This window comes from Sus scrofa, chromosome 9, assembly GCF_000003025.6.
Source record: "Sus scrofa isolate TJ Tabasco breed Duroc chromosome 9, Sscrofa11.1, whole genome shotgun sequence".
Lineage (NCBI taxonomy): Eukaryota > Metazoa > Chordata > Mammalia > Artiodactyla > Suidae > Sus > Sus scrofa.
The window spans coordinates 12,086,519-12,113,900 of NC_010451.4; the positions used below are offsets into that span (position 1 = coordinate 12,086,519).

Below are 27,382 nucleotides of genomic sequence, written 5' to 3' on the forward strand. Positions count from 1 at the left end.
GGCGAAGGTTTGATCCCTGGCCCAGGAACTTCCACATGCTGCAGGTGTGGCCAATAAAGAAAAATAAAACAGATATACATGTGTGTGCGTGTATATATATATATATGTGTGTATATATATGTGTGTGTGTATATATATATATACACACACACATATATTAAGATCATCTGTGTATAATCTTTCATCTTTAACAAGACTTGGCAAAGATCCTAACAAGATCTCAAAATACATAATCAATAAAGATTTTAAAAGGCTAGTTTAAAAAGTATCAAAATCCAGCAAATTGATCTGAGGGAGGAGGAAACCCACTTTTTTTTTTAGCTTTTTAAGGTTGCACCCGCAGCATATGGGAGTTGCCACGCTAGGGTTGAATCAAAGCTCTAGCTGCTGACTTACACCACAGCCACAGCAACGCAGGATCCGAGCTGTGTCTGCGACCTACACCACAGCTCATGGCAATGCCGGATCCTTAACCCATTGAGCAAGGTCAGGGATCGAACCCACACCCTCATGGATCCTAGTCAGGTTCATTAACCGCTGAGCCATGAAGGGAACTTCCCCCAATGGGATATTTTAATGAGTACAATTTTTTTTTTCTTTTTTGGCCACACTGTAGCAACACTGGATCCTTAAACCCACTGTGTCCACTGGGGATGGAACTGGAGCTGCAGAGATGATGCCAATTCAAATGAGCCACAGCAGGAACTCCAGTAGTACATTTTTTAAACAACAGATTCTAGAACAGACAGCCACTAACCCCAGTTGGTTTTGTGGATTTATTTTGGTGATGCTGGTGCATGTAAAATTTCCGGGGCCAGGGATCAAACTTGCACCACAGCTGCCATCCAAGCCACAGCAGTGACATCAGATTCTTAACCTGCTACACAACCAAGGGAACTCCCAACCCTACTCTTTAAGGATATTTTAGAAGGCTCATGTTATGGGGGAAGAATACCTACGTCTTTTAAATTTTCTATCAAGAAGCAGAAAACAAAACAATTCCAGCAACCCTAAAATTAAGCTCAAATAAACCCAGAAATGTTGGCTTGCTGATCATTATGCATTTGTTATCAATCCGAACTGATCTTTTCTTCCCACTTTATATTTTCTCAAAGCTATGGGTACAACTGTTTACTATTACAGAATGTAATAGCTGAATCTTTCAAAGTCACTTAGACTTTAAAATTCTAGTCCTCTCATTTTACAAAGATGAAGAAATAGGTTCATAGAGTTTAAATATCCCATTTGCTTGCTCTCCTGCATCCTAGCTGACTTCCATTACCCACAATGGCATGCTGACCACAGCAGTGCCTACAGGAAACAAGGCACAGAATCTCATCATTTTGTTGATATGTCTTCAGAGCACTTTCAGGCTTCACTGAGAGTCATGATTATAAGTATGTAAGCATGACTTTATTTGTCTTTTTGCCTTTTCTAGGGCCGCACCCTCGGCATATGGAAGTTCCCAGGTTAGGGATCTAATCAGAGCTACAGCGGCAGGCCTTCGCCAGAGCCATAGCAACGCGGGATCAGAGCCAAGTCTGTGACCTACACCACAGCTCACAGCAACGCCGGATCCTTAACCCACTGAGCAAGGCCAGGGATCAAACCCACAACTCATGGTTCCTAGTCGGATTCATTAGCCCTGAGCCACGACAGGAACTCCTGTAAGCATGACTTTAAAAAGGAATTCGAATAGAATTTCTAAGATTAGCCCATAAGAATACTCAAGACTGCCTACCAAAGAATGGATAAATGTCTAGGAGAGAATTATGAGCGCTGCTGAGACTGACAGCAGAGAAATTTGGGAACTTCCTGTACATTTTAACACTGAAAACTCTGCAGTGAAGCAAAGACTTGCTCCCTTTCAGCTGCTGGTAGATGATAAGGCTATATGATAGATGGTAAGCATAGGCTTAAGAATCACAGCTCTATATGACTTTAGGCATTCCTTTACCTCTCTAACTGTTTCCTCATTTCTAAAGTGGGATCGTAGGTTTCTCACCTTCTAAGGTGGCCTGCACTCTATGGAGTGTCTCTACCAGGGCCGCACTCATCTCCTGAGATAGACCACATTCTGTCTACGGAATGTCACTTCTGCTTTCCTTTTACTGTGGCTCACTCTTGAATTCTTTCCTGCATGAAGGACTCACTTGGCAGCCAGTTCCAGGAACTCTTTTGAGACCTGGGACACGATCACCCCTTGATAGGCAGAGAGGAGGACAGCTACACAGGTAGTTGCAGAAGTCCCAGGAGGGGACCACGGATAGAGAGGAGGGAACTCTGGGAGACCACTGGAAGTTAACGGTGGCTCAAGAAAGCCATCAGAACGTTGTGGAACGAAGCAGCCTTGCTGCTTAACTATAAAACCGTAAGTAAAAGCCAGAGGAACGCCTCAGGTCATTCAGGGAAAGAGAAAAAGAGGCCTGCGTTCAAGTTCAGCAAGATGATGACCCGTGGGACGAGGGACAGGAATGGAAGGGAAAGATGACATTCCAAAGCTGGACACCCTCACCACAGGCAAACCTGAGCTGATTCGACCTCTTTCAGCACATGCTACCCTTCTGCTGATCTGATGAATAAGCATCAGGACAGTCCTAGTTTGACCTCATCGGGTCAAATTCTCTCTCACCCTATATGAAGCAGGAGCTAGTGATGGAAGCCTGACGGTGAATCTCAAGAGTGAGGAAGAAGGTAGTCTTTCTCAACCCCCACTTTCCTTGGATTATAAAAATGCAGCCCAGAGTTCCCGTTGCAGATTACTGGTAATGAATCCAACTGGTATCCATCAGGATTCGGGTTTGATCCCTGGCCTCGCTCAGAGAGTTAAGGATCCAGGATTGCTGTGAGCTGTGGTGTAGGTCACAGATGCGGCTCGGATCCCAAGTTGCTGTGGCCAGCAGCTGCAGCTCTGATTCAACCCCTAGCCTGAGAACTTCCACATGCTGCTGGTGTGGCCCTAAAAAGCAAAAAAAAAAAAAAGCCTCTGGGTTCAAGTCCCAATCTGGCTTCTAGCTGGGCTCAGTCAGAGGTGTTTTCGGGTCCACTCGTGTCCCATTTTCCTGCAACCTTTCTACAAAGGATATTAATAAATCTACTTCTTACCCATTACTTTGCCTCTCGCTGAATTCCTTCTGTGCTGAGACATAAAGAAGCTAAGCTTCATTAAGTCCTGAGACCAGGTGTTTGGTTTTTATCTGGCAGATAAAAGGGTTCAAGTTCTCTCCGAAGCCAGAGATTGTGGGTTCAAGCACCATCTGAGGTATGACTGGGTTCAAGTCTGTAAACTAGTTTGGTATTTGCCATCAGCCTCTACGTGGATTAAATCAAGGGCCGACCTGCAGCACCCCCTCAGTGGAGCTCAGGAGTGAGGCACTCTGTGTTCTGGGAAAACTGAAGAACAGGTCTTCAGAGAGACATTTTTAGGAGACTTTATGAGCCCAATTCTTGCATCTCCTCCTATCTAGAAAAAAAACACTAAACCCCTTCATGATGACTGATGTCTGTGACAAGCAGTAACCTCCGTGGCAAACTCTGACATGTGCGTGGCTGCCTGCCCTCCCCCCCCCCACTGCATACATCCTGCTATCTATCTCCCTTTTCCTCTTTGGGGTGGGCTGGTATTTCAGAGCTGTCAAAAATACCGCCACCTGGGCTATTCTTTAAAAAAAATAAAATTAAAAAAATAAGTTTCAGTGATCTGTGAGTACAGCCACTACCAAGGGTGAGCCTGTGAGCCCTGAGGGAACTCGAAGGAAACAAAGAATACTGGCCCCATAGCTGAGGTGCGTATCAAAGGAGTGAGTCCATCCAGTAAGCCCAGACCTTTGCATCTTCCCAAAGAAACATGCTGAATTCCTTAACTTGAGACATCTGGTTTTCTATAAATCTTTTGTTCCTACTACCTTCCCTTTGTTGGAGAACTCATATCCTAGCTCCCCCCTCACCTCCTCGGAACAGTTTCTCAGGGAAACCTGAGATGCTGTCTCCTGGGCTTAAGTTCTCATTTTGCACCCAATAAAACTTAACTCTCAACTTTCAGATTGTGCATTTTTTTAAGTTTGACAAGTCCCAGTCTGAGGTGTGTGGTTTCAGAATGGCTGAGAGTGAAACAGCCGACCTCATAGGTGCTGATGGATGCTGAGCAGCTAGAACTCTCATGTATTGATGATGGAAATGAAATCTGGCCCACATGACAGGGTAGGGGGTCCCCAGGGAAAGAACCAGCCATGGCTTTTTTGACCTAAGAGAAATCAATTTGGCCTATGCCTTCTGCATCTAAGCCTGGCTACAATCCTTGCCTCAGCAATTAATTTCAAGGGAAGTGCAGGAAGGCAGGAACAAAGGAAAACAGTCAGGAAACAATAGTTCAGAACAGAGTCTTAGCTCCTCCTCAGCGGATGTACGTAACACTCTGAAACACACCTTTGAGTGCTACAGGGACCAAGGCCCCCAGCAGGTGACGGTGGAATGATGATACAGAACTTTAATGACTACCGTCATGTGAAGCTTGAACTCTGTCTGCCTCTTCCCCAGTTCTAGGCTGAATTTTCTATTCTAGCTCCTTCACGAATATACACATACCCTTAGCTTAGAAGTTCCCCAACTTTGCTGTTTGGTGAGACACTGCTTTGGAAAAGATCCCAAGTGATCTCCTTACTTGTTGCAAATAATAAATCCTTACTTTTCCTCACCCCTGCTAAATGAACGAATGAATGAAATAATAAATAAATTTTAAAAAGTGGGATCATAAAAGCACCTACACCTACAAGGTAGTTAAGGATTTTTGTTTGTTTGCCCTTTTTTTGCCTTTCCTTGAGCCGATCCCGCGGCATACGGAGGTTCCCAGGCTAGGGGTCAAATCGGAGCTATAGAACTGGCCTACGCCAGAGCCACAGAACGCAGGATCTGAGCCGCGTCTGCAACCCACACCACAGCTCACAGCAACGCTGGATCCTTAACCCACTGAGTAAGGCCAGGATCAAACTTGCAACCTCATGGTCAGATTAGTTAACCACTGAGCCATGACGGGAACACCGGTGGTTAAGGATATTATATGCAAGATTTCCCGCTGTGACGCAACAGGACAACAATCTCTGCAGTGCCAGGACACAGGTTTGATCCCCGGTCCAGCACAGGGAAAGGACCAGGTGTTGCCTCAGCTGCCAGTGTAGGTCACAACTGTGGCTTGGATCTGACCCCTGGTCCGGGAACTCCAAAAACACATAAACAAATAACATTATATGCATAATGCAAGTAAAAAATCCAGTAGCTGATACAGAGAGGTCTCGGTAAATTTCTTTTTTTTTTTTTTTTTTTTTGTCTTTTTTTGTCTTTTTTGTTGTTGTTGTTGTTGTTATTGTTGCTATTTCTTGGGCTGCTCCCGCGGCATATGGAGGTTCCCAGGCTAGGGGTTGAATCGGAGCTGTAGCCACCGGCCTACACCAGAGCCACAGCAACGCGGGATCCGAGCCGCGTCTGCAACCTACACCACAGCTCACGGCAACGCCGGATCGTTAACCCACTGAGCAAGGGCAGGGATCGAACCCGCAACCTCATGGTTCCTAGTCGGATTCCTTAACCACTGCGCCACGACGGGAACTCCGGTAAATTTCATTTTCCACTTCCAGGTGGCCCTTCTACTTGCTTGTGGTAACAGATTTAGTATTTCTGAGTCTGGTCAGGAAGGAACAAAAAATACTGACCCCTGTGGCAAAGGTTCCATCCCTAGCCCAAGAACTTCTACATGCCATGGGTGTGGCAGAGAAAAAAACAAACAACAAAAAACCCCACTAGGTTTAGCGGTAACAAACTAGTTTAGTCACTAATTAGCCAAGTAATTATGAATAGCTTTTCTAGCCTTACTTCTAAGGTCATAAAGTCTGAATGTAAACCTGTAATTACAAATCGGCCTGAGAAACACCCAGGTGTCTCAGAAAATTAAAAATTGAAAGTTGAAAAGTATGCTCTGTGAAATTACTCCCGATCCAAGTAGAAGAAAATCCCCTTGAAATGTGTTAAATCCTTGCCCTGCTGAATATTTGCCAGAAGCCCTAACTACACATTTTCTTTTTCTTTATTTTTTAAATTTTTTTGCCTTTCTAGGGCCGCTCCCACGGCATACGGAGGTTCCCAGGCTAGGGGTTGAATCGGAGCTGTAGCCGCCGGCCTACGCCACAGCCACAGCAACGTGGGATCCAAGCTGCGTCTGCAACCTACACCACAGCTCATGGCAACGCCAGATCCTTAACCCACTGAGCAAGACCAGGGACCGAACCTGCAACCTCATGGTTCCTAGTCAGATTCGTTAGCCACGACAGGAACTCCTAACTACATATCTTCTTACTCATATCATGTTCATGTCCTCAACATATGTCAAACAAAAATAAGACCAATAAGATTCCCATTTTTTGCCAGAATTTTTTAAAGAACATTTCTCATTAATGATTTTAGTCAAGAATGAGAGTACCATAATATAGAAAACCTAAATTTATTTGTTAAGCTATTACAAAGACAAAACAATTATCGGAAAAAATTTGAGGACTTCATCCCAATTTCACCTCTTCTTTTACGGAAACTGACCTATGGAGGTTGGAAATTAAAGGATATAACCTAATACGTTAGGACAGAACAGGCTGGTGGAACACAGGGCAAGGAGCAAAGCCTGGACAGAAGAACTCGTGTGAGTGGAAGTATGTGTGGCTGGAATATTTCTGAAGAGGCTCCCTTAAAGTTGATTACTCTGGGTCCCCAATTAGTAAAAAGACCCTTCTCCCTGTGGAGACTAAGTAGAGCCAGGATGTCTCTGAGATCTTTTTTTCTCTTGTAAGGAGCAATGGATCCTTAGGCCCTAAGGCGTCTATCCTACATTTGGCCTCTCTTTTTTCCACACAGTCAACCTGCACCTTCAAGGGCCAGGACATTTCCTGCTGGGTTAGGAGGGAGCAGACAGTAAAGGCAGGAATTACAGGCCGATTCAGAGGGTACACCTGGTTTTGGGGTAAACTGATCAACTACAAATATCCTCTTGGTTAAGTTAATTCACCTTCGTTAATAAAGGTCATCGTTTCTTCTGCTGGGAACAACTTGTCTCAGTAAAGTCTGTCTCAGGAAAGAACTGGTTCAGGAAAGTTTTGGAGAAGGAAAAAAGACTTTCACCGACACCCACTCCTCAGTGGAAGAAGTACCAAGTTCTCTCCTATAGTTATGAGCAGAATCTGAAAAACAAAAGGTTTACAGAGTTTATAATAATAAGAACTATTACTGATCGACTGCCTAGCCAAGAGTGCCAAGAGAATTAACATTTACTACCTCAGTCATTGCAACAATCTTGCCAGGGGGTTACTGTCATCCCCCCTTTTCAGATGAAGAAACAGAATGAGAGAAGTTCTACGCCTTGTCCAATGTGGTAGAGTTACGATTCCACTAGTCAGGTGCCTTCCCCTCCCCCATATCATTCATTCAGAGGTCTTGGTTCCATTATCTTGAAAATTTTAATAGCTGCATATACACTCTAATTCTTTCTTGTTCACTCCTCAGAGGTAAATATAATTTTATTTTATTTCATTTTTTTGTCTTTTTGCCTTTTCTAGGGCCACTCCCACAGCATATGGAGGTTCCCAGGCTAGGGGTCTAATCGGAGCTGTAGCCACCGGCCTACCCCAGAGCCACAGCAACGTAGGATCTGAGCCACATCTGCAACCTACACCATAGCTCATGGCAACTCGGGATCCTTAACCCACTGAGCAAGGCCAGGGATTGAACCGGAAACCTCATGGTTCCTAGTTGGATTCGTTAACCACTGCGCCACGACGGGAACTCCAGAGATAAATATAATTTTAAATGATAAAAATTTAGACATTGTTTGGAACTAAGGTCAATTATTCAGGTGAAGAACTTGAACAAACTGTATGAATAAAACATCTCTCCACTCCAGTTGCAGCATAAAATGAATAGAAAACAAATCATCAGCTCATGAAGAAGTTTGTAGCTATTTTACAGTCATTTCATCATAAAATTATATTACAAAGAGTCATAAGAATTCTCACCAAGAAAATGCTGTAATACCCCATTTGGGGGTAGTTCCTGTCATGGCTCGCAGTTAATGAACCCGACAAGGATCCATGGGGACGCAGGTTTGATCCCTGGCCTCGCTCAGTGAGTTAAGGATCCCACATTGCCATGAGCTGTAGTGTAGGTCAAAGACACGGCTCGGATCTGGCATTGCTGTGGCTGTGGTATAGGCCAGAAGGTATAGCTCCAATTCAACCCCTAGCTCAGGAACCTCCATATGCTGTGGGTGCGACCCTTAAAAAAAAAAAAAGATTAAAAAAAGAAAAATCCCGTTGTGTAACCATCAATGATATACCAAATAAATTTCTCATAATTCTTATTAAAATAGTTGGTATTCTCTGAATAGAAGAAATACGTTTAAAAAAAAAAAAAAAAAAAAAGACGCAGGTTCAATCCCTGGCCTTGCTCAGTGGGTTAAGGATCTGGTATTGCTGTGAGCTGTGGTGTAGGTTGCAGACATCATTCGGATCCAGCGTTGCTGTGCCTGTGATGTAGGCTGGTAGCTGTAGCTCCGATTCATCCCTTAGCCTGGGAACCTCTATATGTCGCAGGTGCTGCTCTAAAAAGACAAAAAATAAAGAATTTAAAAAAACAATTTGTTAAAGCCAGATCAAAAATATGTTTCTCAGTTTCAATAAAAATTACTGAAAAAACCCATGTGCTATAAAGAAAGTTATAAATGAGAACTTGAAAAATAGGGAAGATACTGAAAGATTTCCCATGAAACAGAACAGTGACGTACTGACTTCTGGAACTCTTAGATCTGAAGACTTGAGAGCGCTCCGGCTATCTGAACATTTTAGCTAAAGGAAAAGGAGACAGTGCTGATTTTAGACTAAATGGCTACTAATGACAGAAGTAAATGTTGTGGAGGAGTTCAAGTCGTGGCTCAGTGGAAAGGCATCTGACTAGCATCCATGAGGACACGGGTTTGATCCCTGGCCTCGCTCAGTGGGTTAAGGATCTCGCATTGCCGTGAGCTATAGGACAATTACAGCTCCGATTCGACCCCTAGCCTGGGAACCTCCATATGCTGTGGGTGTGGCCCTAAAAAGAAAAAAAAAAAAGCAGTAGATGTTGTGGAAATAAATATTTAAAGAAATGGACATAAGGAGTTCCCTGGTGGCTCAGCAGTTTAAGGATGTGTCACTGTCACTGCTGTGGTACAGGTTTGATCCCCTGCATGGGAGTTCCGCATGCCATGAGTGCAGCCAGAAAAAAAAAAAAAAAGGGACAGGGATGTAAGTCACTGAACTCTTAGATGATGATGATGATTTTGGCCTTGCCTGCAGCAGGTGGACCTTCCTGGGCCAAGGATAAACCCGAGCCACAGCAGCAACCCAAACCACTGCAGTAATGACGCAGAATCCTTAACGCCCTGTGCCGCAAGAGAACACCCTCTTAAGATTGTTACTATTACTTATCTTTTTAGGGCCGCACCCACGGCATATGAGAGTTCCCAGGCTAGGGATCGAATCGGAGCTCTAGGTGCTAGCTTACACCACAGCCACAGCAACTCTAGATCTGAGCTGATCTGAGCTGTCTACAACCTACTCCACAACCCACAGCAATGCCGCATCCTTAACCCAGGGAGTGAGGCCAGAGATCAAACCCATGCTCATGGATACTTTGTTACAACTGAGCCACAACAGGAACTCCTTAAGATTATTTTTAACAGCTCTACTGGCAGCAGCTGAGAGGAAAGGAAAGCGCCATTAATCACAATTCATGGTCCGTCTAAGAAGCAATGCTATCTATGCTCACAATGGTAAGAGTTTGGAAAGCCCATGCAACCTAAAATAACAAGGGAGCTCACAACCTAACTGGGTGACTAACACTGGTACAAGAGTCAAGCCAAAATACATAAAATCTTGTCATGCTACTATTTGCTTTAATAAAATAAAGGACCCAAAGAATGCAAGAAAGCTAGTATTCAAGAAAATGCTCTAAGATCAGTGGAAGGAGAGTGCTGTAAAGGGACAAGTGGGACAACAATTTAACAATGTAAAACTCTTCCAGTTTTTAAAGAAGAGCTGCGAATTACCAATCCTAGCTCTGTAGGATATAAACCAGCTACATGAACTTCAGTTATTTGATATATAGTTGAGATAATAAACAGAGACAAACTTCAGGCAAAATTCATGAGAATGTGTCAAAGGAAAGAAAACTGGCAGTGAATTCAAGTCAGTCAAGAAAAGCAGGTATGAAGCAACTTGGGAAATGACAGCTCTTGGGCAGCCATGCATGGACATGTTAATAGTCTGGCAAAGCAGCCTTGAACACTAATTTGCCCGAGACCTTGGTTCTCCATTATTTTCAGGAGGGACACCAATAAAAGATTATGAGTGAAGGCTTAAAATTAGACTGGAATTACGTCTACTTCCTCCCTAAATTGAACAGCAGTGAGCTGCAGCAAATCTCTGCTTTGCATTTTCTGTTGAGCATGTGCAGGTTTCAAACATCACAAGTGGGAAAAGGTGACTCAAGAGCAGAGCAGGACATGACCTCAGGCTTTGCCGCTCCTACCGACCAACCAGGGAATCCCTGTTCCAAAGGCTAACGTCCTCCTCCTCACTGAAGATGGGTATGTCTTATTCTTCAACGTGCCTCAAGGCCTAGCAAGAGCTTGGCACGTGGTGAGCGCTTAGTAAATGCTGAACATCATCAGTAAAACCCGAACATCACCATGTCTGCAGATCTTGATTTCTTAAGGGGAAAAACTATGTAATTTAAAATAATTTCATAAATGGGAAACTAATATTTTTCCAAACTGCTCATTTTATAGAGTTCTCCTCAATTATGAAAACAAAAATTATTTCACATGATTTTCATGTTCAGTGACAAGACAGAATATATACTCACCCCAAAGCAGCATCGATGATTCTCAGTGATCAACATCTGCATCCTCAAACTGTCCAGCAACTGTTGGTGTAGTATCTACCTCCATCCCATCTGAGGAAAAAGATCAATCACTGAGCAATAGTCTACGAAGCACTTCATAAGAGGCAACTTATACTTCAACCAGAAGGAAGCTAGTGCCCTCTGCTGGTAAGAGTTGCAATTTCTGGAGCCCTCTTGCAGTGGTATAATGAATGCAACTAGTACCCATGAGGACGCAAGTTCCATCTCTGGCCTTGCTGAGTGGGCTGAGGACCCAGCATTGCCATGAGCAGTCGTGCAGGCTGGCAGCTACAGTTCCAATTCGACTCCTAGCCTGGAAACTTCCATATGCTGTAGGTACGGCCCTAAAAAGACCAAAAAAAAAAAAAAAAAAGTTGCTAATTCTTTCTTGCTAAAAAATTAGAACTATCAAGGAACAGAGATAAAAAACACCACCTGTGGACTTAGGTCATGTTATAATTAGTCTAAGAGCTCTCTTGTGGCACAGCAGGTTAAGGATCTGGCATTGTCACTGCTGTGGCTTGGGTCGCTGCTATGGCCTGAGTTTGATCCCTGGCCCAGGAACTTCCACATGCCATGACCGAAAACACCTAGTCTATACATTAACCACTTACTCTGCACTTCTCAACCTCAACACTGAAACAATACTAGATAGGGACTTTCAAACACAGTAAGCATCAAATGTTCACTCGTCACAGACCTGTTCTAGGTATTTACTATGCAACTTTTTTTTTAAATGTATCAAGTTCTATCTTCATAAGTTTATACCATAATTCAGGAAAAAAGACAAAATAAGTAGAGAAAGGTTCTGGCTTATCTCTTTTTCTTAACGCATAAAAGGAGGGAGGCAGGGTTGACAAGGAAGAAAGCCCTCTGGAAAAGTTGTCTAAGGCGGCTTTCTCCAGTGCCTCACCTCTCACTCACCCCACAACAATTCAGTCCACCACAGACTGGATTCTGCCTGCAGCCCCTTCTGCGGCACCGCACCACCAGGATATCCAAAGGCATGCAACACTTTCCTAAAATTAACTCATCATCTTCACGCTGAAAATACTTCTTTCCAGTCTTACAAAAGGATACCTCTTACCTGCCCAATTCGGAAACCCCTACCACATCTCTAACTTCTGCTGCTTTTATCTCTTAAATATTTCTCAAGTCTATTGTCTTTTGACAACCACCGCCACTCCTTAATTTAGGCCACTATCACCCATCTAATCTAAATCATAAGCTATTTAACTTCTTTCCTCTAGTATTTCCCTCTGCAATTAATTTTTCATATTATAGCCAGAGTCATCTTCTGAAACACTAAAACTAAAATTCTTCAGGGCTCTCCCAGATTATCAGGAAGCAGGCCTGCTGTGTTAAGTTTCTTGCCTCAATAAACTTGTCTTTGTCTATAAATAAAACAAAATAAAAAATAAAGTTCTTCAATAGCATCCCACTGACCTACATGTAGGCTGAAATTCTTTAACACTGCTATCAAGTTTCTCATTTTTTTCCTTTTTTTTTTTTTTTTGGCTGCACCTGTGGCATGCAGATTCCCAGGCCCGGGATGGACCCTAGGCCACTGCAAAGACAACACCAGATCCCTAACCCACTGAGCCGGAAGAGCTCGTCACATTTCTTAAGGTACAGCCCAGTTCACTACACCTGTATCTGCTGCTATAATAACTATCTTTCAGCCTCAAGAGATCAAGACATAATAAACTTTCAGGAGTTCCCGTCGTGGCGCAGTGGTTAGCAAATCCGACTAAGAACCATGAGGTTGTGGGTTCGATCCCTGGCCTTGCTCAGTGGGTTAAGGATCCGGGAGTTCCCATCGTGGTGCAGTGGTTAACGAATCCGACTAGGAACCATGAAGTTGCGGGTTCGATTCCTGCCCTTGCTCAGTGAGTGGGTTAACGATCCAGCGTTGTCGTGAGCTGTGGTGTAGGTTGCAGACGTGGCTCGGATCCTGTGTTGCTGTGGCTCTGGCGTAGGCCAGTGGCTACAGCTCCGATTCGACCCCTAGCCTGGGAACCTCCATATGCCGCGGGAGTGGCCCAAAGAAATAGCAAAAAAAAAAAAAAAAAAAAAAAAGGATCCGGTGTTGCCGTGAGCTGTGGTGTAGGTGGGGAACCTCCATATGCCATGGGAAACTGCCCTAGAAAAGGCAAAAAGACAAAAAGACCAAAAAAAAAAAAAAAATGCCTAGAACATTGCGAGTGATTAATAGTTAAAAAACAACAACAACAACAACAACAAACCTTTCAGTTCTCCAAAGCAAAAGGGTCTCTCTAACCTTGGACATGGCTGATCCCTTTACCTCTCTCCCCAACCTGCAATGCCCCTTCACCCAATTTACTTTTATTTATCTTTAGATCCTGGCTTAAATGTCGCCGACTTCGTGAAGTTTGACTCTCCCTGACTAGCCAAGCCGGGCGAAGGGTCCAGCCGGTTCCACAGTTCCTCAGGCTTCCAATGCACTGTGATACAGATTATCTCAATGCTGTATCACAATGCACTGTAACTGCCTAATTTACTTTCTTCTCCACTAGAATGCCACTGACAGATACAACCTCATCTCTCTTGAGTACTCTTACATTCTCTGTGCCTGGCACAGGAGCTCAGGAAACACCTCTTACATAAATAAAAGAACATAAAGCACTCAAGTGCCAGCAGTAGGAATTTCACTATGTAAATATCAAAACATCATGCTGCATACATACCTTGAATATATACATAATTTTTATTTTAAAAATAAATCTTAAAAAAGAAAATGCACAGGTCAAACTAAATAAATGGCAAAAAGAGAGATGGGCAGCCAGGATGGGGAATGGTAAAGGATGAAGAAGTTTTATATATAGGCAACTCACAATATACTAATAAGGCTTAGGAATACAAGTCCAAAAATCTTACTATAGCAATAAGTTTTTGTGACCTCATAAAAGTGGCTGCTATAAAGCATTAAATAAGGAATTTTACAATTAAAAACAAAAAAACCTTCAGAGATGAAAGGCTTTTCAATGTCCAAGAGCACATATCAGTCAAGCACTGTAATAAGAAAGGTAACATCTTGAATTCTTTCAGCTAACAGTTTAATAGAGCACTAGAAATCATGCTGATCCTCTCGCTCTACAGCCTATGTGAGAGGACCACCACTTAGAGCTTCAAATGGAAAGACATAAAGAATAATAGAGTGACTCAAAGCCAAAATTTTTCCAAATTAAATATCCTAGAATTTCAGCACCCACATGCTACGTGCAAGGAGCTACTGATTACACCATTACGAGAGAAACTTAAATGTACCAATAAAAGAAAAACTCCAATAACCCTCTGTAACAACATTCTGCATCACTAAAACTTAGAAGTGTTAAGACTCTATAGGAACATACGGAGTTCGCATCATGGCTCAGCAGAAACGAATGTGACTAGCATCCATGAGGATGCAGGTTTGATCCCTAGCCTTGCTCTCTGGGTTAAAGATCCGGTGTTGCCGTGAGTGAGCTGTGGTGTAGGTCACAGATGTGGCTCAGATCTGGCGTTGCAGTAGCTGTGGTGTAGGCCAGCGGCTGTAGCTCTGATTTGACCCCTAGCCTGGGAACCTCCATATCCTGCAGGTGCGGCACTAAGATTTAAAAAAAAAAAAAAAAAAAAAAAGACTCTACACCAACATAAAATACTAATATATAGCGAATACATACAAGATGTAAGAAATGGGAGTTCCCGTCGTGGCGCAGTGGTTAACGAATCCGACTAGGAACCATGAGGTTGCAGGTTCCATCCCTGCCCTTGCTCAGTGGGTTAACGATCCGGCGTTGCCGTGAGCTGTGGTGTAGGTTGCAGACGCGGCTCGGATCCCGCGTTGCTGTGGCTCTGGCGTAGGCCGGTGGCTACAGCTCCGATTCAACCCCTAGCCTGGGAACCTCCATATGCCGCAGGAGCGGCCCAAGAAATAGCAACAACAACAACAACAACAAAAAAAAAGGATTAAAAAAAAAAAAGATGTAAGAAATGCTCATAATAGGGCCTGACATATTGTTTTCACATATTAGCTCATTTAGTCCATTCACCACCTATTAGCTGTCTGACCTCAAGCAAGTGAGCTGGAGGAAGGGATGACTGACACAAAAACATTTACCATCATAGGAGTTCCCATCGTAGCTCAGTGGTTAACAAAACTGACTAGCATCCATGAGGACTCGGGTTCAATTCCTGACCTCACTCACTGGGTTAAGAATCCCGCATTGCTTGGAGTTCCCGTCGTGGCGCAGTGGTTAATGAATCTGACCTGGAACCATGAGGTTGCGGGTTCGATCCCTGCCCTTGCTCAGTAGGTTAACGATCCGGCGTTGCCGTGAGCTGTGGTGTAGGTCGCAGACGCGGCTCAGATCCCGCATTGCTGTGGCTCTGGCGTAGGCTGGTGGCTACAGCTCCGATTCAACCCCTAGCCTGAGAACCTCCATATGCCGCGGGAGCGGCCCAAGAAATAGCAACAATAACAACAACAACAACAACAAAAAAGACAAAAGACAAAAAAAAAAAAAAAAAAGAATCCCGCATTGCCATGACCTGTGGTATAGGTTGCAGACATGGCTCGGATCCCACGTTGCTGTGGCTCTGGTGTAGGCCTGCAGCTACAGCTCTGATTGGACCCCTAGCCTGGGAACCTCCATATGCCTCAGATGTGGCCCCAAAAAGACCAAAAAAAAAAAAAAAAAAAAAAAAATTACCATAAATCCAGTGTGAGAAGAAAATGGCCTAGGTTTGGAGGACAGCAATAGTTACAGCAAGGAGATCTGAAAAATCATTTAAAGGAAAAATGCACAGACCTCAGAATTAAACTGGATAAGAGAATAAATAGTAAAATCTGAGTCAAAAGAATACTTTAAGATTCTAATTGAAACAGAATATTTAGAAAAAGGAACCAGTCTAATAGGGAAAGTATTTACAAAGAGGCTTACAAATACAAGATAAATGAAACAGTTAAAGCCGTCTGTTTAAGGTACAGATGTTTGTCAATAAAAGAGAGCCCCAAGTTTCCTGAACGCTGCCTAGCCCTTTACATCAACTGACTAACCTACTTTTGCAAATAACCATGGAGGAATTCATTTAAAAAATAAAAATGGCAGCATCAATGTGGGCACACACACAAATAGGAAAACTGGAAAGACATGCAGCAGAAAATTAATAGGTGTCTCTCAATTAGAATTATACTGTATTTTTCATTTCTTCTTTGCCTGTGCCCATTACAAATTTTTGACTATGAACATAGATTATTTTTATAAGTTAGGGGAAAAAGTTTTAAAAAATTTACAGGGAATTCCCATTCTATGTAATTCTACATTTGCTTCCTACACTGTAAAGTGTTAAATTCTGAGATTTTTCTGTCTTAGAGCTTCCAAAAGAACTATGTGAGTCTTTCCGTAGCTTCCTTTGTTGCTCAAGTGACCAACTGACTGTTCATAGTGAAGAAAAAGGATACTCACCTTCATAATCTCTTATTGAATCTTCTGTCCGGACTCCAGCCATGTTGTACTGGCTGCTCACAGACTGCGAAAGCATTCCTTCTAATCTCTCCAACGTGGCTTGGCCTTCTGCTGTCAAATGGGATAATCCTTCTTCATAGGTGTAAAATGTAGGGATGTCCCCCTGCCCTTGTTCTAAATAAATAAAAAGCTTGTAAGCTATTATAAAATAATTAGGGGGGGGAAAGGATAATCAATAATATAGTACTGGAGTTCCCATTGTGGCTCAGTAGTTAACGAATCCAACTAGGAACCATGAGGTTGTGGGTTCGATCCCTGGCCTTGCTCAGTGGGTTAAGGATCTGGCGTTGCCATGGGCTGTGGTGCAGGTTGCAGACATGGTTCTGATCCTGTGTTGCTGTGGGTGTGGCGTAGGCCAGCGGCTACAGCTCTGATTAGACCCCTAGCCTGAGAACCTCCATATGCCATGAGTGTGGCCCTAGAAAAGACAAAAAGAAAAAAAAAAATTAGAAATTCTGGAAAAAACAGACAGGATTAAAAAATTAAACTACCCTCAAAATCTCAGCAAAGATGAGAATGTATTTAGGTATATGGAGGAGAATCCCAGAAATGAGTTTGTCTCAGGACAGAAAGTAGGTACACACGGAGGGAAAAGGACTTGGAGACTCAAACCGGTACACATGAGACCAGTGGGAAAAAGAAAAAAAGAACAGTAGGCGCCTCAAGCAACAGGACTCTAAACCAAGCTAGTGACTGCATTCTGCCCTGGGGAGGCAAAGGGAAACATTCTCAGATAAACAAAGTACCGTTCTGGGTAAAAGAAACTACACGGGCAATGAGTGTTTGATGGCACAGGTTAAAGATGTTCCAAGTGGTGGAGGCGGAGGTTTCTTTTCTGGGAGTGGCGGCATAAACTTAAAAGCCCCTCCCGACTACCCATTTTCCTATCTATCATCTTCCTTCCATTTTCTTCCTCCAATTCCCTCTATTTTTTGTCCTCAAGCTTCGGAATCCCATAAAACTTTGCGACTTGGCTTAGACGTGAATTGTACCATTCACTTTTATTTAAAACCATACCATGTGGATATCTGGAGATAAAGAACTACAATCCCACATCCTTACACAAACGGATGCTTAAAATGAAACACACACAGAAACGCTCTTATAAAATCCTTGCTACTAACCATGTGCTTCCACGTCATATTCTTCTCCGTCGTAATCATCTGAATCTTCATCCTCGGGATCTGGATGCAAAGCCTGGCATTCGCACATTGCAGTGAACATTGCCTCCACTGGACAAGGAATTAAAATGTTGTCATTAATTTTCTCCCTCATCAATGTGTAATAAAAATTTAACAAAATAACCATCAGTGCAAATAAATTTAATGAGTAGACAAGAGGTACACGAGGATCACAACATTTACACAATCTGCCAAGTTCTAAGACGAACCAATCTTGTAAAGTATTTGATAAGAGATAAGTCACAAAATAATAAGAGTTCATTTTGAAATATTATTGAGATCTCTTCATGCATGGTTGGATTTTCTGAGTAAAAGCATCAGTGTCTTAGTCAGACCACTGGCACCAGAGTAAAGCCCAGCAAGCAGGCAGGGCTCTTTTTTTTTTTTTTTTTTTTTTTGGCTTTTTAGGGCATACGGAAGTTTCCAGGCTAGGGGGCGAATTGGAGGTGCAGCTGCAGGCCTACGCCACAGCCACAGCCACGCGAGATTCAAGCCACATCTGTGATCTACACCACAGTTCACGGCAATGCCGGACACCTAACCCACTGAGAGAGGTCAGGGATCAAACCCACTTCCTCATGGATACTAATCGGATTCATTTCTGCTGTGCCACGACAGGAACTCCCAGGCAGGGCTCTTTTCAGCTTTCCAGGCATCTTTCATTTTAGAATTGCCAGGAGTCCTCTGTCCTTTTCCAGTAAAATTCGCAGACAACAGCACCAAGTCCATGAAAATAACTAGATTTCTTCATTCGCAAAACACACCTGAGCCTGCCATACTCTCATTTCATTCATAATCTTATTATATTAATAAGTATCTGGTCCTCAGTGATATTCCATATGCTAAAATGAAGAAAAAACAATAGAACAGAGCTAATAAAGGTAAAGGAGTATGTGTGGATATGGATGGAAGGAATGCTTGGTATTTAAAGGGAAAAGAATCAATTCCAAATAACACTCACATGCTGATTTATCACTAGGCACAAATCTAAACTCAGCAATAGGTTCAATATCATCATCACTGTCTTCCTCTTCTTCATCAGCAACAGATTCTTTCAATTCTTCTAGAAAGGAAATAAAAAATAGCTTTTTAATGATGTTGTTTATTTGTTTTTAAAAACAGAGGCCTAAGCAAATTCCTAAAAGCATGCTTATTGACATATCAAAATATTGCATTTTTTTCCTTCAAATTATAGGAACATAGTTATTTTGAAGCTAAAAAAGACTCTGGAGAGTTTCTCTGGTCTAATTACATTGTACTTGAGTAAGTCCGAAGGATTCCAAGCCCCATCAAGGTCATGGTGGGAGGCAAGGAAACCCAAACACTCAGGCTTCTAACAAGCAGATTCCACTGTCATGTCTACTTCTCCTTTCACCTTGAGACAAGGACCCAAGAACAGTTTGTAAACTACTAATGTGATTCACCATCAACAATTTACAGGTAAGAAAAGGAAGGTCAGAGTTCACTTGTGGTGCAGCGAGTTAAGGATCCAGCGCTATCATGGCAGCAGCTTGGGTTGCTGCTGTGGCACAGGTTCAAACAATGGCCTATTTCCACATGCTGTGGGTGTAGCCAAAAAATAAAACAAAAAAAAACAAAAAAAAAATTGGAGAAAAAAAAAAAAAAAAAGTGGGGCGTTCCCGTCATGGCTCAGTGGTTAACGAATCCGACTAGGAACCATGAGGTTTTGGGTTCGATCCCTGGCCTTGCTCAGTGGATTAAGGATCCGGCCTTGCCGTGAGTTGTGGCGTAGGCTGCAGACGTGGCTCAGATCCCTGGTTGCTGTGGCTCTGGCGTAGGCCGGTGGCTACAGCTCCGATTAGATCCCTAACCTGGGAACCTCCATATGCCTCGGATGCGGTCCTAGAAAAGACAAAAAAAAAAAAAGTGGGAGCTCCCATCATGGTGCAGTGGAAACGAATCCGACTAGCATCCATGAAGATACAGGTTTGATCCTTGGCTTGCTCCATGGGTTAGGCCTCACTGTGCCCCCCCCCCCCCCCCCCCCCCCCCCCCCCCCCCCCCCCCCCCCCCCCCCCCCCCCCCCCCCCCCCCGCCTTGCTCAGTGGGTTAAGGACCCGGCACTGCTGTGAGCTGTGGTATAGGTCGAAGACAAGGCTTGGATCCCACATTACTTGGATCCTGCAGACAAGGTGTAGGTCAGTGCCTACAGCTCCGATTCAACCCCTAGCCTGGGAACCTCCATATGCCAAGGGAGCAGCCCAAGAAATGGCAAAAAGACCAAAAAAAAAAAAAAAAAAAAAAAGAGAGAGAAAGAAAGAAACATAAATACACAAAAGTACAGAATTCTAAGTACAAGTATATAGAAAATAAAAGGCGGTGTCCAAATTATTTTACTGTGCTGAAATTTTGCTTAAGAACATATTATCCAAAATAAGTCAATGGTTTGAATATTACATTGATTGTGATCAAAGAATATTTTTTGACATATAATAGGCTACCAGAGGAAGCTTAAGATTAAATCATGCCATACATACCTCCAAATTTGGCATTCACCATAACATACAAATGCTCTCGAGGATAGGCATTTAGGTCCCTGGATACTGCATGCAAACTAATGGTGGGGTATTCCAGTGAGAATCCTAATCCAGAGCCATCTAACCAAGACAGGCGGCTGAAAAACATGTTTTAAGTAGATTATTTTAAGAACTTAAATCCTTATTTAATATCCTTACATTTATAAAGGTTCAGCTTGGACACTTCTACAAATGAATAAAATGCAAAGCATATTGTTTACAAATATTCGCAAAATGAGAAAATTCAGTAGTAGGAATTGAATTTAAGACCAGTTCTGTTACAGTCTGTTTTCCTCTAGCTAAATATTCAAACAGATTCGAAATGCAATTTAAGTCACGTGTGTTTCTATGCCTTTTTACACGTGTTCTCAGTTGGAATGTCTTCAGGCACCTTCTTTGCTTTTGCAAAGGCTCTTCATCTGAGTAAGTCCGAGCCTCTCCATGAGTCCTCCCTATAATTACTCCAGTTCATAATATCTTTTCTTTTTCTAAATTCCACTTGTGCTCAGCTATATCTTTGAGGACTTAACTCTGCGGTAATGAATCTTATATGTACCCTAGCAGAATGTGAGCTACCGGACAAAACTTATTATATTCCCTCATTTAACATTTTTCAAAAACCACTAGCGTAATGATTAGCAGGTTTAGTATGCAATAAATACTTAGGATTTACTAATTTTTCCACTAACCCTACATTAAATGACATACACATGAAATGGCTATAATCATACCACAAGTTGGAAAATAATCTTCATATTGAAAGGCAGACTACATGAAGCCTTTCATCTATTCTGCTGCTTTAAGAGAAAGCCTAAAACAAGCAAAGATTAGTTTTCCTTCAAAAGTGCTCCTAGATGCAAATATTGTATTGCTATAACAAAGGAAACATCACAAAAAACATTATATTTAAGTTGAGTAAGGGCTGGCTACTTGTTTGGTAATCTTCACCCATCTGGAACTGCAGCACTCAGCAACGAGAAAAGCAGAAAAAAAGATCCTTAAAACACACATACACAAAGTTAATGCAATAAAAATTAATGCAATATAGTGGTTGCATAGGGTTTAAGGAAAACAGAAAGTGACGGCTAATGGGTATTGGTTTCATTGGGGGGCAGTGAAAATATTCTAAAATTGATTGTGTTGATGGCTGCACAACTCTGTAAACAGACTAATAACCACTGAATTGTATACTTTCATTACATGATTGCATGTTATGTAAATTATCTCCATAAAGTTGTTATTTTAAAAAGAAGTTAATACAGGAGTTCCTGTCGGGGCTCAGCGGAAACAAATCTGACTAGGAACCATGAGGACGCAGGTTCAATCCCTGACCGTGAGCTGTGGTGTAGGTTGAAGATTCAGCTCAGATCTGGCTTGCTATGGCTGTGACGTAGGCCAGCAGCTGAAGGTCCGACTCAACCCCAGCTCGGGAACCTCCATATGCTGCAGGTGCAGCCCTAGAAAGACAAAAGAAAGAAAGAAAAAAGAAAAAGAAATTAATGCAATAAAACCCCCAGCTAGTTCTATTTTTTATACAACTATAACAAGCATGGCCATCTGATTTCTAACTGGGCAAAACTAAATACAACAGAAGAAGCTAGGACTCCCCTGTGCAGGAACAAGGACAGTGCAGGAGTCTGAGATAATTCACATTCAATGGAACAGGAGGCTGAAGTGTAAACGAAGTATAAAAAGGAAATCAACGTCTAATAGTCTAATAGCACAATACAAGCATATGACACAAGATCCTCACTTATTAAAAAGCAAAGGCTGGAGTTCCCGTCATGGCGCAGTGGTAGCGGCCCTAGAAAAGGCAAAAAGACAAAAAAAAAAAAAAAAAGCAAAGGCAGGGTTTCCATTGTGGCTCGGTGGGTTAGGGACCCCACAGAGTATTTGTGAGGATGCAGGTTTGATTCCCGGCCTTGCTCAGTGGGTTAAGTATATGGCCTTGCCACAAGTTGAGGCATAGGTCATGGATGCTGCTCAGATCCGGCACTGCTGTGGCTGTGGTGTAGACTGGCAGCTGCAGTTCAGATTCGAACCCTAGCCTGGGAATCTCTGCATGCCACTGGTGCAGCCCTAAAAAAAAAAAAAAAAGCAAAACAAAAAAGAAAAAAAAATCAAAAGCAAGAAAATATGCACTGTCATTTAGTAAGATTTCCATTCAACATGGGTTTTTTTTGTTTGTTTTTGTCTTTTGTCTCTTTAGGGCCACACTCATGGCATATGGAGGTTCCCAGGCCAGGGGTCAAATTGGAGCTGTTGACACTGGCCTACACCACAGCCACAGCAACGTGGAATCCGAGCCGTGTCTGCAACCTACACCACGGCAATGCCAGATCCTTAACCCACTGAGCGAGGCCAGGGATCAAACCCACAACCTAATGGTTCCTAGTCGGATTTGGTTCCCCTGAGCCATGATGGGAACTCCCTACAACTATATAATTTTAAGCAAATAAACTCCTTTTTCTCACCTTAAAAGTCCCTTGGCATTATCACATTTCAGAAAGGAGTATTCCAAATTTGGGTGTCTAAATGTTTTCAAATACCAGAGCCACAAAACTTTAATAACTGAATAAGGAGATGGAAAAACTGAAATATAAGCATAGACTCAGTGTCTATTAAATTATGGCTTTCACTTTTAAAAGCATGAAATAACTACCCTCTAGTTCCTTACTGCTGGCAGGACATAAATGCTACCTCACCAAGCATTTCTTGTGGAGCTCTGATAATCTCAAATATGAAGATGGATTGTGTACTCTACAGAAGAAGGTTTCACTTAAAAGCAACATTTACTCTGATCACTAAGTTGTGGTTTTTTTTTTTTTTTTTTTTTTTTTTTGTCTATTTGCCTTTTCTAGGGCCGCTCCCACAGCATATGGAGGTTCCCAGGCTAGGGGTCGAATCGGAGCTGTAGCCACCGGCCTAGGCCACAGCCACAGCAACACAGGATCTGAGCCGCATCTGCGACCTACACCACAGCTCACAGCAATGCCGGATCGTTAACCCACTGAGCAAGGGCAGGGATTGAACCCGCGACCTCATGGTTCCTAGTCGGATTTGTTAACCACTGCGCCACGACGGGAACGCCACTAAGTTTTGATTTTTATTTATTCTCTTTTCATATATTCTAGAAGAAAAGCCCTTCAAAATCAAAATGTCTAATTAACTATATCTAGTCCCAAAGAAACCATGAGTCACAAAAGAGGAAAACAGGAATTAGAAAGCCTGTCAAGCGGCAAAGGAACCTCCTGCTAACCTCCAATGCGGTTGTGTAAGTACCATCAGTGTACTTTATTCCCAGCACAGGGAGAAAAACAGGACAGAAAACTAAGAGGTCTTAAATTTGCACTGGCTTAATTATTTGTTGAAAAATTAATTTTGTAATAAGACATTTGAAAATGCATTGTTTATAGGTTACCTATTTTAATTATTTTATTTCACCTGTTTCTTTTTTTTTTTTTTAGGGCTGCACCCACAGCATATGGAGGTTCCCAGGCTCTGGGTTGAATTGGCAACGCGGGAGCCAAGCCGTGACTGCAAGCTACACCACAGCTCACAGCAATGGTGGAGGCTTAACCCACTGAGCAGGGTCAGGGACTGAACCCACGTCCTCATGGACACCAGCCAGGTTCGTTACTGCTGAGCTGCGACAGGAACTCCAATTCCATCTGAATCAAATGCTCTGTTGTGAATGATTCATGACTCTGTTCCCTTTCTTATTTGGAGAAGTCAACTTCCTATGAAAATTAAGCTTTGACAATAAGCCCTAAAGTAATTTGAGAAACTACCTAAAACTAAATCAAACCCTGCCTCTCTTTGCCTAAAATCCTAAAATACCGTCCCTCAAACCAAGCTCATGACAAGGCTCTCTTCTCTAGTTTTACTGTATTTCACTCTTTCTCCCTTGGACCCTTGGATGAAGAAGTGTGGGGCTGCGAGTGTGCATGTGTTACACACTTATATCCTGGCACACAATACTGTTTCTCACCCTAGCCTCTGAGCATCTTGTTTCTTCTAATTGGAACATTTCTTTTCAGCCCTATCTCACTCTTATTCCTCATCTGTCACACCCTCTAGGAACCCTTCCCAGTTTGTTGAGACCTTGATTCTATCAGGATTTGGAAAATCAAGGTGGGAAAAAACAAAAGGGGGCAAGAGACCACAGAGGTAAGCTAGCACTGAGTAAAGAGGGGTGAACAAAAGTGTCCAAGGGGCTGGTAATACTCTATCCTTAACCTGGCGGTGTTATGCAGTGTTATATTAGTTTAATTATAATTCCTTAAACCACACATTAATTTATATTCTTTTCCGTATGTATATTTTACAAAAATATTTTATTAAAGAAGCAAAAGATTTGCTAATGGAAAGCTGAATAAAGAAAAACAATTTTCTTTTTCCACCGCGCCCATGGCATATGGAAGTTCCCAGGCCTGGGATCGAATCCAGATCCTTAACCCACTGCAGCAGGCGGGGATTGAAAGGGCACCTTTGCAGAGACAACGCCAGATCCTTAACCTGCTAGGCCACAGCAGGAGCTCTGGAAACAAATTTTTTTTAATTGATAAGAGCTTAAAAGGAGTTTGTAATTCCTCAGTGTGATAACTGTACTGTAGTTATTATACAAAAGAATACCCTTATTCTAAGGAGATTTTTGTTCATGTATTTATAGGTGAAGTGACAACGTGTCTGAAACTCCAAAAAAATCAGAAAAAAGAGATAAATGTGGCAAAATGTCAGCAACTGATGAATCCTTGGTGAAGGGGCTATGGGTATTAACAACACCTGCAACATTTTTTAGGTCTGAAATTTTTCCAAAAGAAAAAACAAGTATAAAACCTTTCCAAAACAGGAGTTATACTACAGAAGAGCCAATACACAGAGAAGCCATGGAGAAAAAGGGATTCTGTAGGGCTAGGACTGTATCTGTGTTCCACTTTCCACCCCTTAAAAGAAACTGCTCCCCCAAGATCACTAAAGATGTCTTTGTCAATACCCAACAGGTGCTTCTCAGATGTGATTTTATTTGACTGCTCCTCCCCCTTAAGTCTCTTCTTCCATCATCTCTTGGTGTAGCTGTGTCTCCAGGTTTCCATCCTTGGCCTTCTTGTCTACCCATCTTTAGTACCACTCTCCCAAGAAACCCCTTCATATGTGCAACTAATTCACACATATCCAGACTAAACTCATGAACTGCTCCTTACCCCAAACTTGCTTTCCTTCCCATCCACATTTCCTATCTCAGTGACTAGTCAAACTCCTAAGTTTGCTCAATGACTAGATTTCCCTCTAAACCAAGCATTCTTTACATTTTTTGTGCCCTCTATGGCAGGAGGTTTTGGCCCCCATGACTTTCATATCTTCTGTGAATATATTAGGTAACATGGCAAAAGGGGCTTTGTGTATGTAATTAAGGATACTAATCAACTGAAGACAAAATAGGGAGGTTATCCTGGCACATCTGTGTGAGTCCCATATAATCATGTAAGCTCTTTTTCTTTTTTAGGGCCGTAGCCAGGGCATATTAAAGTTCCCAGGCTAGGGGCCCAATCAGAGCTGCGGCTGCCGCCTACACCACAGGCACAGCGATGCCAGAACTGAGCCACATCTGCGACCTACACCAAGATCACAGCAAGGCCAGGTCCTTAACCCACTGAGCAGGGCGAGGGATCAAACCGGCATCCTCATGGATACTCATCTTGGGTTACTGCTGAGTCCCAGGGGGAACTCCCATGTGAGCTCTTATAACCAGAAAATTCTCCCTGGCTGTAAACAGCAGAAACAAACGTCAGAGAGATTTGAAGGACAGGGAGAAAACAATGTGCCATTGTTGGCTTGAAGATGAATGAACCGGAGTTCCCTTTGTGGCACAGCGGAAAGGAATCCAACTAGGAGCCATGAGGATGCGAGTTTGATCCCTGGCTTCACTCAGTGGGTGGGGGATCCGGTGCTGCCTTGAGCTGCGCTGTAGGTCGCAGACACCGGCTTGGATCCCACGTTGCTGTGGCTGTGGTGTAGGCTGACAGCTGTAGCTCCAATTGGACCCCTAGCCTGGGAACTTCCATATGCCCTGGGTGAGGCCCTAAAAAAAAAAAAAAGAATGAACTATGTCCTGGAAATAGGTACCTCTATTCTGCCACCTCGATATTTAAGACATATCTATGTGACAATGAAAGTACATAGTGTTCCGGGTACTCAAATAAAAAGGCGATTCCTTCCAGGAATGACAATGAGAGCAAGGTCCCTCTGGATATAACCCAGCCTCCCTGAAACGGAGGATGTTCCTCTTCCCACCCACACCTACAGAAAGAAACCTATACGCCTTACCCAAACTCTCAAAACCCTGCACAGTCTGCCCTAAACCTACAAGCCTGCCCAGGGCAACAGCTCTCACGCCTGCTCCTCGCAGGAGGCAGGCACATGGATGACTCTAACTCAGGGCCTGGAAACTCAACATTTTAAAACGACACCCTTGAGGGAGAGCCACACTCTTATCGGACCGCGGGGGAAAAGCGTAATTAAAGAGGAGAGCCCTGCCTGAGGAAGAGAGAAGAGGCGGCACCGAGGACAGGACACTGGAACAATCGAGTCTTCCTCTCAGCAGCCCGCCCCGCAGCCCCCGAGGCGGTGGTCTCGCCGCCGATCGTCCCTAAGGCCGGCGCCCGGGGGAGGCGGCGCGCAGGCCGCCCGCACTAGGGAACAGGGACCCTACCTCTCCGCGATGTAAAGGGTGCCAGTGCCCAAGCCCTTCCCGTTCAGCACAGCCTCCGTATTTGGCTGCTGCTGCCGGAGCCCCTCAGCCGACCCAGGCGGCGGGAAACTCCTGAGGAAGCTCATTGCAGCAGGGAGCTCACAGACACAGGCCGCCAGCGAGCCGAAGCACCACAAACCCCGCTCGCGGCGTCCCGCCCCGGAAACGGCCGCGATGACCCCGGAAGAGCTACTTAGCCGCCCCGGAATTTAACCCTGTCTGCCATAGAGACGAGCTGTTCTAGGGCAAGATCTCGGAGGCCAGAGAGGCCCCGGTGTGTCGCAGTGACGCCGTTTCCCGTCACCCTCCTTTTTCTGAAGCCCCAAGCTTGGAATGACAGAGCGTTCTCAACGGCATCCTAGGTCAGGGTCATCACTGTAACCCTGGGAGAGAGGAGGCGCAGGAATAATA

The 27,382-nt window shown here is 43.4% G+C and overlaps 1 protein-coding gene across 1 annotated transcript; it reads right to left on the reverse strand.

The window, feature by feature from the left end:
* On the reverse strand, positions 6,472-27,150 carry CLNS1A (chloride nucleotide-sensitive channel 1A). The gene is made up of 7 exons (XM_003482570.4): positions 26,933-27,150; positions 20,182-20,318; positions 18,645-18,746; positions 17,627-17,734; positions 16,443-16,616; positions 10,936-11,025; positions 6,472-7,217 (listed from the first exon to the last, which is right to left on the reverse strand). The coding sequence occupies exons 1-6, from the start codon at positions 27,055-27,057 to the stop codon at positions 10,958-10,960; spliced, it is 714 nt and encodes a 237-aa protein (XP_003482618.1). The 5' UTR covers positions 27,058-27,150; the 3' UTR covers positions 6,472-7,217; positions 10,936-10,957.